The following is a 16,632-nucleotide window of genomic DNA, read 5'->3' as shown; positions in this document are numbered from 1 at the left end:
CTTTGTATAGCTCTGGCTGTCCTGGAACTCACTTTGTGGACCAGGCTGACATCACACTCATAGAGATTCGCTTGCCTCTGCCTCTGAGTGCTAGGATTAAAGACACATGCCACCACCACTCAGCTACATAATGATTAAACCACCACAGGTAAATGGAAAAACTGTAGAAGAGCTATCAAATGAAACATGATAAAAACGAACTGATATGAACAGAATGGGTGAATTTTAATGACATTTTACTGAGGGAAAGAAGACAGAATAGTAAATGCTCTAAGAACCCTTTATATAAATTATAGGAAGAATAAAAATAATATAGAGAAAGGACAGTGGTGTCATGCCATGGGCCTAAAAGGGTGTGAAAAGACTGATAGCAAGCGCCATGACAGAATTTTCCAGGGTGACAAAATGTTCTTTATACACTCAGAGAAAGGACAGCTTAGTGGCAGAGCACTTGCCTAAAACATGAGGCCCCTCAGTTCAAGCCTAGCAATGCTAAAACAAACAAACAAAACAAAGCAAAAAAAAAAAAAAAAAAACATTTAGAGTTGATTACATATAGTCTGGTTATAGCCAATTTAAAGCATGCATATTTCTTGAAATTCAACTTGCATACTTCAGTACATTTTAATATTTATAAAACAAACAACCCTCAAGGCTTTCTAGTAAATGGAAGCCTGAGTTGTTCCCGTGACTTGTTTACTTTCTTACTTGGCAATGTGATAAGCATGAACCAATCTGAAAGGAAAACCTCTGATGAGTAATACCTGATATTCCTCCAAATTTTGACAAATTAAGTCATGCAGGTAGCCAGTATTAACTCCAAAATGTCAAGATGGGATTCCTTCATAATTTTCTACTAAAGAAACACTACATATGCAAACTTACAAATATCAAATGTTTTCCATCAATTTTATGGAAGTAGATTAACATGCAAAACAATTATCCATTCTCATGTGAGTCAGGGTCTTTGCCATGCACAACATCATGTAACCTTGCTCTAACTCTTTCTGTCCTTGTACCTAGAAACCATGCATCTACTTTCTACAAGTTCTTTTTGTTTGTTTTCTTCAATTTCATATAAACAGTTACAGTATGTAGTCACTACATACAGCATCATCAATTTAGCATAATGCCTTTTGAGACTCATCTGAATTATTGCACTGATAGCTTATTCCTTTTATTAATTAGCATTATATATGCCATTGTTCTATGGCTGTATCATGCGTGCTTAGCCATTCACTTGTTATTGAATACTTGATTTTATTATTGGTTTTGTCTATTAGGAAAAAAGCTAACATGAACTGTCAAAGTCTTGTGTAGACATGTTTTTACTGGAGCAGAAGTGCTGGGTTATACAAAACATATATACTCAACTAAAAACACTTAACAGGCTGTTTTCTCAAGAAAACAGTTTCATTATCCTCAGACAAGAGATCTATCTGTTCCAAATCCTTGCTAATGCACGGTATGGTTTTAGTAACTCCTTCTGAGTTTAGTCATTATAATGGGTAAAGAGGGGCCTTCTGTGAATTGTATTTGTATTTGCCAGTGATGTAAGGAATATAATAGGGAACATTCATATACTTTTGCTCATCTTTTGCTCACTTTTTAAAAGAAAATTTGCTTATCTTGTTGAGTTTTTAAGATTTTCTTTTTTACTATTTTGAATGCAGGGCTGGGGCTAAAGCTCAGGGGCAGACCATTTGCCTAGGATGCATAAGCCATACAGGACTCAATCCCTTATACTTAAAACATATCAAATCATAAAAATACATTCTGGATACAGATTATATTGCATATGTCAGACAAATGTGTCTTCTCAGATCATTTCATTCTCCTAAGAATGTCTGACTAAAGGGCAAACGTTTTATTAAGTTTTGATGAAGCCCAATTTATCAGTGGGTTTTGTTTCATGACTTAAAAGTGTTCAGTGAACATTGTTATACGTTAAGATGAAAGCACAGAAAGTTCCACACCATTTGCTTATAACAACCTAACAACTTCTAATTCTAAAATCAGCCTGCTGACTAATAGAATTTTCAAAGCTAGTGAACTCTGAGAACAGTATTCACAAGATCAACATTTTCAACTGTGCCTGGTCTAAATCTCTTGTAGAACACTTTTAAAACATCAGATACCTGGCCCTCTACTAATTAGGGAAGACTTCTAGAGTCCAGTCGAGTGTTTATTCAAAAGCTATCACTAGGTAAGCAGACAGACCAGTGAGTAAAAGTACCTGTGCCGAGCTGACAATCTGAGTTTCCATCAGGGAGACCTCATGGTTGGAGGAGAGCACCAGTTCATGTAAACTGTCCTGACCTCCCCAGCATCACCTGCACACACAAGCATACATACAGGTACACACATACACAAGCACACATGCACACCGTGGCACACACACATAAGCACACATGCACATTGCAGCACACACGTACATATATACACAACAACAATGTAATTTCTAAACTACCAGGTATGACTTGTTACACCTATAATTCCAACACTCAGGCTAAGACAGGAGAATTGCTGTGAGTTTAAGGCTAGCTTGGGCTACATAGTAAATTCTAGATTATACTGGGCTGTAGAGTGAGACACTGTCTCAAAAAAGTAAATAATTTATCAAAAGATAGAACATATATGTAACTTCTCATCATATACACAAAATTTGAAAAACAATGCCTTGATCTGTCCCTATCCCAAAACTTACTATTCTAGAAATAGACAAAACTTAAGTTGCAAAATAAATTAAAATTTAAAAAATTGCTAACAGTAGCTTATGTCTACATTCACTATTCTAATAATTATACTAATATCTTATAATTGTTATGTATTTCTGTAGTGTAAAAGGTTACAAGGATTATTACAGTTAGTGAAGGTCTCACCTCTTTCACATGTGCATCATCAAAAAACACCCACTTGGAGCTCTTGGTATGAAAAGCAAAGGCACAATAGTGTCGGCTGGTGTAACAGATCATACCAACAAGGTGAAGTTCACTGTCTGTGGCATTTTCATCAGTAACCCTATAAAAAAGCTATTTAAAAAGATTAGTGTATATTTACTGTTGTCTCTTTAGAAAGAGAAATAATGAATCACATATCTGAATTACCATGAAAATATTTCACATGCAGATTGGCCTCAATCCACCACTATTACTGAAGGCACCACTGATACTGAACTGTGAACAGGGCACTTTTAGTTAGTTCACAGAACCTTTAAGTCCCGTAAGCTGAATTCACCATGCATTCGTGCAGTAACAATTTCTCTAGCAATAGACAAATGACACTTTACCTATACCCATGTGAGATGAGTTACACATTCTTGATTAGATAACACATTTGAAGAAACATTAAAGTATTACCTAAAGTATAATTACTTAAAATTTTAATTGAAGCAATAACAACCCCAAAGTAAATTAGAAGGTAGCAATTTTTAAAAGTAAGCATGATTCAGGGAGATCAACAAACAGATTAATTTTAAACCTTAGCCCCTTCCAAGATTAGTATTTATCATATTCATGTCATGGCATCAATCATCATTCCAGGGAGAAAGACACGAGATGGTTTAGTCTGTAACTCAAAGTTACTTCTGGTCTACAGAAAAAGACATTGCACTTAGTCTGACTTAAAATTATATTCATCGATATCAGTATTTCTTTTAAAAGATTTAGATTCTGATGAACAAAACTAAGTATATCATGATAGGGAAGCAGTTGAAAGAAATTTAAAAGCGACAGGGGAAGGAATGAAAGCAGTTGTGTGATACCCCAGGAAGGTAGAGATGTGTGGCTAGACTTCGAACAACATCTTCAGTTAAGTCAGAGTGCTCAGAATCCCAGACTAATCCAATTGTAACAATCTCTGGGCAATTCATTAAAACACGGCGAATTTTTATTTTTTGGCCACAGTTACTCTAGAGAAAAACAAATACAAAGGGCAAAATTTTAAATTAACAATTGCTCTGTATAGCTCATATTATATAATGAAAATCAAAGTGTATCTGAAACTTGTTTCTTCAGTTTACTAGAAATTGACTTCTAACCAGCTATTTGTCTTTACTGATTAAGCAAGAACTTATTTTTAACACATTAGGAATTTTTAGATGTATTAAAACAAATAGTCATCCTGAAAACAACAACAAAAACAGGAAGAAAAGCCTCAAGGTTGTTAGCAGCCAGATGTGGTGTTTGGGAGGCCGAGCCAGCCTGGACTATGGCATTACACTCTGTCTAAAACCAATGAAGTCATGCAAGAAAAAAATCATTGTCACATTTACTCAAAGTAACGACGACGACAACAACAATAACTTCTCTGCAGTCACGAAGTAAATTTTAGAACTTTGGAAGAATTCAGTCAACACATACTACTTTAAATTTTTAACAGAGAGGTAGGCAGATCTCTGTGAGTTTGAGCCAGCCTGAACTACTTAGTGAGGTTCAGGCCAGCCAGGGACAAAAGTCTGCCTCAAAAACAAAACAAAACAAAATAAAAAAGCTGGCGTGGGGGAAATAGGGCCTGTAGAGTTGGCTCAGTGGTTAAAAACACTTGTTCTTACAGAGGACCTAGGCTCAATTCTCCACACATACACATGGTGGTTCACAACCATTAGTAACTCAAGTCCCCAAGGATCAAATGCTCTCTCTTTTCTCCTCAGTGGGAACCAGGTGCACACATGGCAATATACATCCATGCAGACAAAACATACATATTAAAATAATTTTTTAAAATTAACAAAGCTAAGAAGTTTTTGCTTTGTCTTTATGGTGGTTCTTCTACACTGCCCAGGATGGTCACAGGCCTGTGACCTCAAGTTATCTAGCCTCAATCTCCCAAGCAGCTGGGACTGCAGATGTAGAGACAGTTAACGGAGTTTTTAAAGTAACAGTGCTAAGGTAAATAGCTCCTGTGATATAAAGTTATCTCCAATATCATTAAACAATGAAAAAATTTTATACATGTACAATTAGCATTAAATTACATGATAATTTCGGAATGCCTATTTTCATACCCTATACTCTAACTATACTTACAGGACACTTCCGATAGTCATCTGCTGTATTTGCTGCTTGCAACAACTCTGCAAACATCTCTGGCTTAAATCGTTCATGTCTTTCCATCATTCTTTCAACTTCATTGCTGGAAAAAAAAAAAAAGGTAGGAGTCTTAATCTAGCTTGGCCTATGTACTTACAACAGATCTATAAATTACACTCGAAAAAATTGAATTTTGATATATATTACTTTTCTGTCTGAAAACATAACCATATAGTGGAAAAAATTACTAAATTTGGAAGGTATATGAAATATTAAGACAAATATAGAATCCTATGAGATTTTAATACTTACTCACTTTTTGAGATGTCATCCTATCTAGCTCAGGCTAGCCTAAACTCACTGACATTCTCCCACCTAAGCCTCCCAAACCCTTGGATTACAGGTTAAGTGTCAACATGTCTAGCTATGCTTTTGTTTAGGACTTCCTGGATGAGGATAAAAGTTCTATGTGGAAGTAATTCTAATGTAAATATTTTGTTCTAATTAATAAGTAGAAATTTGAATTTAAATTCCACCAAACAAGCACAAAACTGAAGAAAAGTTTCTTGCTTTGGCCCAAAGTTCCCAGAGACAAAGCTAACCATTTTGGCTAAGAGATTCTGATCCTACCAGCAAAGTCACTAAGTGCTACACTTGTGCCTCTCAAATGGCTTTATTGGAGCTGGGACAAACATCTTCCTACGTGACTGGGTATGACCTAATGACCCCTTACCTTTGAAAACATCAAGGCATGTAATACTTCCAAACATCTCATTAAGTATTTAAAAAAAAAAAAAAAACTGTTAAAGCTCAAACACCATCACCATGTTCCATTCTAGATGTTCAAGTTCTACTTGATGGTAATATAGCTAACTGCTTTGTATATGCTTTATAGTTCCATGTTTTTAAAAAAAACATCCACAGTACCCCCCTAACACAATGGACAAGTATATTAGAACACACTCAGAGTCTGGTAAGCACTCAAATTGCATAAGCCACTTTGGAAATCAGTATGGCGGTTCCTCAGGAAAATGGGAATCAGTCTACCTCAAGATCCAGCAATTCCACTCTTAGGCATATCCCCAAAAGATGCATATTCATACAAGGACATCTGTTCAACTATGTTCATAGCAACATTATTTGTAATAGCCAGAACCTGGAAGCAACCTAAATGCCCCTCGACTGAAGAATGGATAGAGAAAATGTGGTACATTTACACAACGGAGTACTACTCAGCAGAAAAACACAATGGAATCCTGAAATTTGCAGGCAAATGGATGGAACTAGAAAAAACCATCCTGAGTGAGGTAACCCAGTCACAAAATGACAAACATGGTATGTACTCACTCATGTATACATTTCAGATATAGAGCAAAGGATCACCAACCCGCAATTCACACTGCCAGGAAAGCTAGGAAACAAGGAGGACCCTAAGAGAGACATACATGGTCTCCCAGAGAAGGGGAAAGGAACAAGATCTTTTGAGCAAATTGGGAGCATGGAGGGAGGGGGAGAGGGAGTTAGGAGAAAGACAAAAGGAGAAGAGGAGGGGAGAGGAGAACATAAGGAACAGGAAGATTGAGACGGGAAAAGAATAGAGGAGAGCAAGAAAAGAGATACCATAATAGGGGAAGCCATTATAGGTTTAAGGAGAAACCTGGCACTAGGGAAATGTCCAGAGATCTACAAGGATGAATACAACTATCAATCTAAGCAATAGTGGAAAGGCTACCTTAAATGCCCTTCCACGATAATGAGACTGACGACTACCTTAAACGCCATCCTAGAGCCTTCATCTAGTAGCTGATGGAAGCAGAAGCAGACACCCACAGCTAAACACTAGACAAACTTCTGGAATCCAGTTACAGAAAAGGAGGAGTGATGAGTAAAGGGGTCAAAAACAAGCTGGAGAAACCCACAGAATCAGCTGACCTGAACAAGAGGGAGCTCATGCACCCCAGTCTGATACCTGGGAAACCAGCATAGGACCAATACAGACCCCCCCCCCCCTGAATGTGGATGTTATTTAGGAGAACTAGGCAGTCTATGGGGCCTCTAGTAATGGGTCAGTATTTATCCCTAGTATACAAATGAACTTTGGGAGCCCATCCCACATAGAGGGATGCTCTCTCAGCCTAGACACACATGGGAGGACCTAGGCCCTGCTTCAAATGATATGACAAACTCTGAAGACTCCCCATGGAAGGCCTCACCCTCCCTGGGGAGCAGAAAGGGGATGGGCTGGGGTTTGGAGGGAGTGATAGGGTAGGAAGGGAGGGTGAGGGAACTGGGGTTGACACGTAAAACAACCTTGTTTCAAATTTAAATAAAAAAATAAATACATAAATAAAAATTTTATTTGCTTTGAAAAAAAGATGTGGGTTCTACCCCCTCCTACCAATCAGATTTAACAAATCAAGCTCATTAAATTGATAAAAGGCTTCCAAGTAACTTTGACTGACTGATGTTACATAAAGTCTAGCATAGATTTTGCATCTTATCTAGCTGTCCCATGGAGAAGGTGAGAGAAGGAGCCGGCAGACAGGCAGGCAGTAAGAATGGCAGAATTTTAAGGTGACTGTTAAGGACTCAAATACAAGAACCTATATAAGAGTTATATCCATGTTTTCCCTTTTTTCCTTTAGCCTAGCTTTTATCACTCTAATGGAGACAATGAAAGTGGTGGGAAACAAGGCAACACAAAGGGAACGTCTTCCTAAAGGTGAAGATATAATGTGCATGCCATTCACCAATGAGTATCTCATTTCAAGCTCATTTTCACAGTTCCAAAAATCTGCTATAAATAAAACTGTATATTTTATTTAACAATGCATTTAGTCTGGAATGCTCCAAAATCTGAAAATTTTTGAGTGCTAAAATCACGTTATGAATGATAAATTCTAAACCTAAGTTAATATAACAGGTCCACTTAAGATGAAGGTTCTCTATAAATACTTCATAAATTATCATCAGGTTATGGATATATGGTACGTAGTAAATGAATTCCATCTTTAGCCTTGGGTTGCACCCCCAAGATACTACATTACATATATGCAAATGGTCCAAACCAAAATTTGAAACTTTAGTCAAGCACTTCAGGCAAGCCATATTAAGCTAACTTCTAAACCTCTCGTGTGAAAACCCCTTTGATAGTGTCTCAAGGAGAAATGCACACTATATTGTAACTTTAGAGAGTAGATGTCACTGTGCTTACACATGTCTTAGACTCTGTTAAATGTGCTGAGAGGTCTTACCACAGGGCTGTTGTAGAAATGTACCGCACAAACTCGGTAAAGGGCAGAGGGTCTGAAGATGCTCCACAGCTGCGGCACACACACTAGGGCAAAAACACATGCTTACTCATCAAGCCCGAGACAGAGGTCTATATTTAATTAGATAGTTAAGATGTTTCACCTGTTCATACAGAGTCATAGCAAACTTCTGATGAGTGACACATGATTTAGACGTGCACATGTCAGCATCCCTGCTTGGCACCAGGTGAAAATGAATCCTCGCCAATATATTTTCCTAATTAAAAAATTAAAAGAATACAAATGAAATAAATTCCTGACCTTGTAGAACACTTTACCAAATATAACTACTTTTAACTCAACATTTCCATGTGTAAATGCAAGAAATGTCATAAATAATAGCTTTTCAATTTTTCTCTATAATCACTTCAAATGTTCAAGTATTCACCTTCTACAGTATTAGTTTAAAAAGTTAACAAAAGATACATGTAAGGTCTTATCTTAAATACCAATCACAATGATTGATATCTAGAATTCAGTATCAGAAATATTTCTTATATTCCAAGCATTCTCCTATTAAGTAAAATCAGTGATAGCCAATGAGCCCTAGGGATTCTCCTGCCTCTGCCTTCTTAGCTTTGGAATTACAAGTGTGTCAGCAATTTTATATAGAACTGAGACTCAAACTCAGGCCCTTAAGCTTGTTATGTAAACCAGCTTAGCTATGTTCCCAACCCTGATCACCTTTACTTATACCATAATTCAAGCAGTGTCCTTTGCAACAAATCTATGAAATTTCAAATGTATACTTGGATCAGTAAATGACAATCTTTTTGTTGTTGTTTAAGCATAAGTCTTTTTATTTGCTACATACCTACTCTTCAGACAGGGAGCCTCAACTTGTACTATTCTTACCTACCCACCCTCAGAACCTCTGACCCATGCCTAGTAAGACAGATTAGATTCCCCATTACAACTCAACTCCATTCACTTGGGCCAACTTTATCCATGTCCACTGCAAACATCTAGTCCTTCTCTAGGCAGATGCCAGGCTCCTGCACCAACTCCACTTATCCTTACTACACAAGGACCACCCACATCTGAAGTTTGCCTGAGGATCATGTAGCCAGGACCAGCCTTCCAGACCTCTACTCTTGGCCTTCCTCTTCACATAGGGATCCTAGACAACCATCGCCAAGTCCACCAGCATCCACTACCTGAAGAAAAGTCCTGAGCACCTTTCCTAGACTACTGAAGATTGACTGAGCATCCTATAACTGTACAGGTCTGCTGCTAGGTAGAAAATACACCTGAACTCATTAGCACAGTAAAAGACTTTGTAAACAGAACATCAATAACACAGGCATTAAGACAACAATTAGCAAATGGGACCTCAGGAAACTAAAGCATTTCTGTACTGCAAAAGGCACCATCGCTTGAATAAAGAGGCAGCCTACAGACTAGGGAAAAATCTTCACTGCTTGTGTGTTTATCTCATGTAAATATTCCATCTATTGGGCACACATATAGCTGTGGCTGGTCAGAAAGACATACAGAAATAATACTAGGATATCTTTCATTATTCAGACCGACACAGGAAAGCAATAGTTTCCTCAGCCACAAAGACAACAAACTTCAAGCAGGCTGGTTGCCCCTAGAGACAAATACATGAGGTCATTTTCCCAGGTGTTTTGCTGATTCAAGGTCAGAGCCCGAAGTAACTTTAGTAGACAAAACTCTCCACAGCAATGGACTTACTGCATGTATTCCCTACCACTCATGGTCCAGCTGACTGTTAAGTCTTGAATTCCAATGTCATTTTCTGTCTGAGAACTGTAACTATTTAGGCTACATGCATGGCCAAGCTTTACTCACTGGCCAGTCAATGTTGACACCCCTAGCCTAAGAGAAACTAGGTGACTTATCATGTTACGAGAATGGGTCAGGCCCTGAAAATGTAACATATTATTGTCCAGAGTTTGGCTAGAGAGAGAGAGAGAGAGAGAGAGAGAGAGAGAGAGAGAGAGAGAGAGAGAGAGAGAGAGAAGCTGGTGAGAGCTAATTAGGGAAGATGCTGTGTAGAGCAATGAGGAGACTTTGCAGAGCTAATTAGGGAGCTATGGATAGGAGCAGAGGAGATTTTCAGAGAGGATTTTTTTCAACATAAAGAGAAAATTACCACCAGAAAGCACCTGTGTTTCCTTATTTCTCCCCTCAGATAGGAAAAGTCTAGCCTTCAGTAAGAATTTTTCCTCAGTTCTCAGAAGACAACAAATGTCCGAGAAACACTTTTTTAAAATGTTCAACATTCCTAAGCTATCAGGGAAATACAAATTAATAACTACTTTGTGATTTCATCTCTCTCTGGTCAGAAAGGCAAAAACAAATAAATGGATAATAAATAAATGGATCATTACTACCCTGGATGTGGTTAAAGAACAACACTTATTCCTGTTGGAAGCACAAACTGGTGCAGTCACTATACAAATCAGTGTGAGAATTCCTCTCAAAGCCAAAAATAGATCTACAATCCAGCAATACCACTTGTGGGTATATATACCCACAGGTCTTTATATCCTACTCTAGAGATACTGTAGGACCCTAATTCCAGGGTCCTGATGGGCTGGTGGGAGAGTCCCACGACACAAACACCAAAACCAGGAGATGCAACAAGCAAGAGGTGTTTATTGAACGAGTGCACTCGGGTGACAGCAATCTGGGGGAAAGCTGCACACCCCCAAAGGGTTCAGGCTCCTTTTTATAGAGAAGACCATAAATCAGCATACATGCATGGGGCACAAGGTGATTGATTACAAAGTATGATCTCATGTTTGAGAGACCACCAGGTATGACCTGTTCTTATTCAAAGGATAAACCATAGAATGACTTGGAAAGTCCCCAGACTGTCCATTGGCCAGGAGTGACCCAGACAGGGCTGTTCATCTGGGACCATTTGTTCCAGGGTTGGGGGCCTATTTCCTTGTTGTGGGCTAAGACCTGTGAGAAACTTTTTTCATACTCTGGCTTTCTCTTGGCTGTAACTAGCCTTATTTAACAAGATCAGTCTAGCATATAACCACTAGCCCCATCACCATAGTAACCTTTCTTGTTCTCATAATTCCTGATTTTTTCCTCCCATGTCAATGTCCACTCTTTATGATTTTCTATATTCCGCTTGCAAGGATTATTCTCATGCCCCTTTCCTACATCCTTGCTCTGCAAACTAAAATCTTTCAATATTTGCCCAATCATGTTCACTGCTGCTCTACTCATTATAGGCAGAAAATGGAAACAGCCTAGATGTAAATCAACTGATGAATGATATTAAGAATGTGATCATTTAACAATGCAATATTATTCAGCTATCAAAAAAAATCAAAGTAAGAGGTAAATGAATGAACTGGAAACATCATTCTAAGTGAGGAACCATCCAGTGGCAGAAAGACAAACATCACATTTTTCTTACATCATTTACTCGAATAATAGAATATGACAAAATCAAAATGGTATGAACCTGGAAGCTTCATCCTTACTGGCTAGCTTTCAGTGCTGATAGGTGCTTTGCAAGCTGACTAAGGAGAAAGTGAACCTCACTCATAGCCAGCTGTAAGTCCTGTAAGTTACATTAATGACTGGCCTAACAAGACATGCCCACTGGTAAAACAATGGTATGAATTAAGGGAGTAACCAAGCACTTTTTGATTGGATTTAAGGTCTGCTACACAAGAGAAAACCATACCTGGCACCATTATCAGGCCAAGAACAAATGGCATGAGAGGTCACAGGCTGAAGGAAAGGACTTAGTACTATATATTATTCTATTAAATGGATGAACTGCTAAATGACTCTGTGGTGTGAATGGCAATGGTTCCCATAGATCATAACTTCAAATCTGGTACCCTGTTAGGAAAGAATTAGGAGGTGTGACATGGCTGGAGGAGGTGTGTCACTGGGGGTAGGCTTTGCGTGGTCTTCAAAAGCCCATGCCATTACAGGTTAGATCTTTGCTTTCTGTTTGTGCAGCAAGATTGGAAAGCTCTCAGCTACTGCTCCAGTGCCATGCCTGCCCACCTGCTACTATGCTCCCATCATTAGAAGTCACGGACTCGCCTTGTGAACTGTAAGTCCCAATAAACATTGCCTTGCTCGTGGTCTCTCTTCCCAGCAATAGAAAAGCAACTAACCAAGACAGATTCTTATGAGTTATTATACCACAGATCAATAATCTCTCAACTGTCATTTGAGAGGATCCTATTTGCAGTAGGTAGTGATTGACACAGAAACACACAACTGGCCCAAGTACCGAGAATAAGAGAGTGCCAAAAGCTCAGTCCTCAGAGAGGGTGTGTGTGTGTGTGTGTATCACACACTCATTCCTAAGGCTCATGGATCATTGATAGGTTGTCAAGACTGTAAGAGCCACAAACACTGGACAGTAATTACTAGGAAACATTGTCTTTTGGACACAGCAGGGCAGTTGCGCATATGAACTCAAGAGATTTTAATAGAATACACAAAACCTTCACAAACTGAAGCCACATCAAATCTCAGCAATGGGAAGGGGAGATGTGCACAGAAGTATCCTTACCCTGTAGCTTTCAGCAAGTAGCAGCTGCTAGGAGAGGGAGAGACAGTTTCCTCCAAGAGTGTAAAAGAACTACATACACAAATTGGTCTTGAAAGATTAAAAGCAAAATAGGACACAAACTTGGGTGGTTGATATATGCTAATGTAATATAAAATATTCTACATATAGTTTTATAAACTAACATGCAATAAAAAACATGTAATATACAATATCAAACGAAGAATGATTTAAATACAATCTTGAAGATGAACAACATATACATAGGCACTGACTAGCTCTGATATTTTTCACTTTATAATTTTTTAACTTCACATTCTATCTAAGCTCCTAACATTTGTCAGAGATACTTACAAAGCACTCAGCAGCGTCATCCATGAGGCCGAGCTGAAACCTCTGCTCATCCTTAAAGCTTTCCGCAAGAGCATGCCGGATATTATCCGAAGGCAGCGCTTTTTCTCGACTGTGTTGAAACTGGGCAAATATTGTCTAGAAATCAAAAGGACAGCAGTTGTCTAATGCCAACAACTTCACAAATACTTTCATGATTTCACAACATAGAGAAATTCAAAGCAACATATCCATGAATGAATACAGAACAGTTAAGTCCTGAAATTCCATACAAAGTTAATTATTCAGGAAGTGAGGAGATGGCTCAGTAAGCAGAACACCAGAAATCTGAGTGGGCATAGATGGCCTGCAAGCTATTTCAGTAAGCAGAAGGCAGAGATAGGGAGTCCCTGGAGAAAGCTGGCGAGCCTGACTCCCCAAAACAGAGCTCCACGTTCAGCTAGAAACCCTGCCTCAAGACAACATGGAGAGAGATGAAGGAAAACACCGGGCACCCAAAGTAACACTCTTCACCTCCATCTCCCAGCCGGGATTATAGGGAAATCCAAATTCAAGTCCTCATGCTAACACAACAAACTGGGCCACCCTCCCCTCCATAACAGACCTACTGTGAAGCCACCACAGCTCCCCTTACCTCTGAGGCCCATCTCTCACTGCTCCCAATGCTTCTGGTGCCCAGACTTCTTCGGAGTGCACTGAACATTTTCAACTTGCTTCTATGTCTACCTGGATCGTTCTTCTCCCACAGGCCCTTTACCAAACTCCAAAACCTCTTCTAAGTCTCAAGTCAAACCTCTTGGTGAGGTTTTTCAGGCTCCTTAATACTCGCAGCTCTTTCTCTGGTTAGTATTTCCTCCTCGGCCATTCATGTCCTTTTTATCACCTAACATACTCTCCATTTGGCATGCACATTGTTTCCTGCTCCATAAAAGGCTATAAAGGCTCCATGAGAATGGGGTTTTGTTGTTGTTTATGTTAACAGGATCTCACTATGTAGCTCAGGGCAGCCTTGAACTTGAAATTTACCTGCTTCCATATCCCAAGGGTGGGAAGAGCAGGGATTGTTACAAATTATGCTCACTGAACTAACCCAGGTTATGCTGACTGCATTAACCCAGTAATGAGAGCATCACCAAAAACTCAGTAATAGTAGAAAACACATTCATTAAAATGAATAAACAATGATTACAATACACAAATATTCTTCACAGTTTCATTACTCAAAATATTAATTTTTAATTATCCAACACAAAACTCAGAGATAAAATCTTGTTATATTTTAAGTATTCATCTTCAAAATTGTAAGTCACTTGACAATGAACTTCAGTCACAACCAAATTAAGCAGCCATCAAAATTAAAATTTTGGAGTAACAATAGTAATTGCTAAATAGTTACCTTCAATGCACAAAATATACAGGCATCTCCCTGACAAATATGTCCAGTCAGAACTCTCAAGCTTCTTCGGAATATATCTAATTGCCATAAAACCTAGAAAACAGATCTGAATGAAAAACAAACTAAGATTGTTCTCACTATGAAAAAAAATAAAACATTTTTGACATTTTAAAAGCAGCAAAATAGTAAATTACTTCTTCTTTAATCCCTATACATAAGTGGAACTTGCATAATCAAAGGAACAATGGGAAACAACTCTACACAGAAGAAATTCCTATTGATTCACATGAAAAGCCACAGCGGGCACAGAGCACAAAAAACAAAGTTCTCAGTTAAGGGTCTGGACAGACAGGAAGCATGGGACACTATGTGGGGAACTTGGCAGAGACATGAAAGAGGAAGAGGTTATAATACTCAGGAGCACCGGAAATCTGGGAAGGAAGTATAATTAGACTTTAAAGCGAGGATGTACTAAATAGTGGTCAGTGCGTCCTGCCAAGAAAAATGGTTGCTCAGGTATGTGTGTGGTCACACTAAATGAAGGAGTCCTATGGTAATTAGACATGGTAAAGTGGAAAGCAGGCACTTGCTACTAAGAGAAAGGCAGAGAGCCAAGTAGTCAATCCACTACCTAAAAGACAGTTTGTAAAACCTGAATGCTACACAGTGACATAAATAATACTACTTGCTTCACAGTTCTTGTAATGATTAAATATACAAAATATAAAGGGCATAGAGCAGGCCCTTGGTATACAAGCCATTATAGTGAAAAAGTTCATCAAGATTCCCTGTATCTTTCAGTAATTTTTTCAAGTAAAACCTAATTAAAACATCTAAATTCTCTTTAATAAAAATAAGATATTAGCAAAAGATTAGTAAAAACAAAATTAGTGCTTTGTGAAATACTTGGAAGCATTTAACTTTCTTACTTATTATCTCTTACATATCATAAAGTACAAGATTGATATCCATTTTCAAAGGACTCAACAAAGACAATGAAGATTAATGATAGCAAATTGTCTAATAACACAAGCTCTGAAGGCAAATGGCCTGAGTTCTGGCTCTGGCCCTACTGTTGAACAGCTCTTGAACTGTTTACTGGAGCATCTATCTCTGAGCATTGTAAAAGTTAACAAAATGGTGTATGTAATAGTCAGACAAGGACCTAATACATAGTAAGTACACAGCAAATGTTAGCTATTAAATAAACTTCACTTCTAACTCAAAGAATTTACCAGCACACTAACATGCCAACCATGTTTTAACTATGTTTTCTTGTCACATGAAAGTTTTAGATCAGTTAACAGGATACCTTCTAGACTCTGTTCAGAAAACCAATAATGTCTTTCAAGTTTTTTGGTTTTTTGTTTTGTTTTTAAGGAGTTTGAAAAGAAGTACCCTCAATGGATGGGCCTCCAACACTGTTGACAGAAGAGATTAATTAATGCCAATTTCAGTGCTGGACATAGATATCTCCCTACCACCAACTGGTCAGAGAACCCCTAGAGGCACCCTAAAACACATAGGCATAATGTCATTGCTTTTGGTTGCCTACCATAACTAGATAATAAGGCATTAACTGCTGAAGACACCACTCACTTCTACTGCAGGACACAGAGAAATCAACCTGACAGACTAGGAAACCCTCTCCCTCTTGGCTACCTTTCATAGTGCTGGAAGGTACTATGTAGGCTAAGGAGAGAAGAAAAGACATCAGATGTCTTACTGGACCCTTCTAGTTATGATATTGACCTGCCTGCCACATTGAGTGTACGGCATGACAGCTGTGAGAGTAACCAACTGTTTTCTGATTGTATACAAGGTCTGTTCTATTTCACGTCTGGTTCTGTAACATGTCAAAAGGCCATGACTAGGGATATCATAGGCCCTAGAGGAAGGAAAACTCATATTAAATGGTTACATTGTCAAATTAACTTCCAATATCTAAGTTTGTACCCAGAGATTAGTGTTGCTCCCAGAGAAGTGTCTTTTTTGCAGTGGGTAACAATTAATGCAGAG

The 16,632-nt window shown here is 38.4% G+C and overlaps 1 protein-coding gene across 1 annotated transcript in view; it reads right to left on the bottom strand.

Moving 5' to 3' along the window:
* The window catches only part of Usp53 (ubiquitin specific peptidase 53), a 58,391-nt gene that overhangs the window by 21,854 nt on the left and 19,905 nt on the right, over positions 1–16,632 (bottom strand). Inside the window, exons 3-9 of the mRNA XM_051185567.1 lie at positions 14,614–14,706; positions 13,221–13,355; positions 8,445–8,558; positions 8,285–8,367; positions 5,028–5,133; positions 3,764–3,910; positions 2,883–3,032 (exon numbers count right to left, since the gene is read on the bottom strand). Of these exons, the coding sequence (XP_051041524.1) occupies positions 2,883–3,032; positions 3,764–3,910; positions 5,028–5,133; positions 8,285–8,367; positions 8,445–8,558; positions 13,221–13,355; positions 14,614–14,706 (828 nt within the window). The remainder of the gene's footprint in view (positions 1–2,882; positions 3,033–3,763; positions 3,911–5,027; positions 5,134–8,284; positions 8,368–8,444; positions 8,559–13,220; positions 13,356–14,613; positions 14,707–16,632) is intronic.

Source organism: Phodopus roborovskii, unplaced genomic scaffold, assembly GCF_943737965.1.
Source record: "Phodopus roborovskii unplaced genomic scaffold, PHOROB, whole genome shotgun sequence".
Lineage (NCBI taxonomy): Eukaryota > Metazoa > Chordata > Mammalia > Rodentia > Cricetidae > Phodopus > Phodopus roborovskii.
This window is presented reverse-complemented; position numbering and strand designations above follow the sequence as displayed.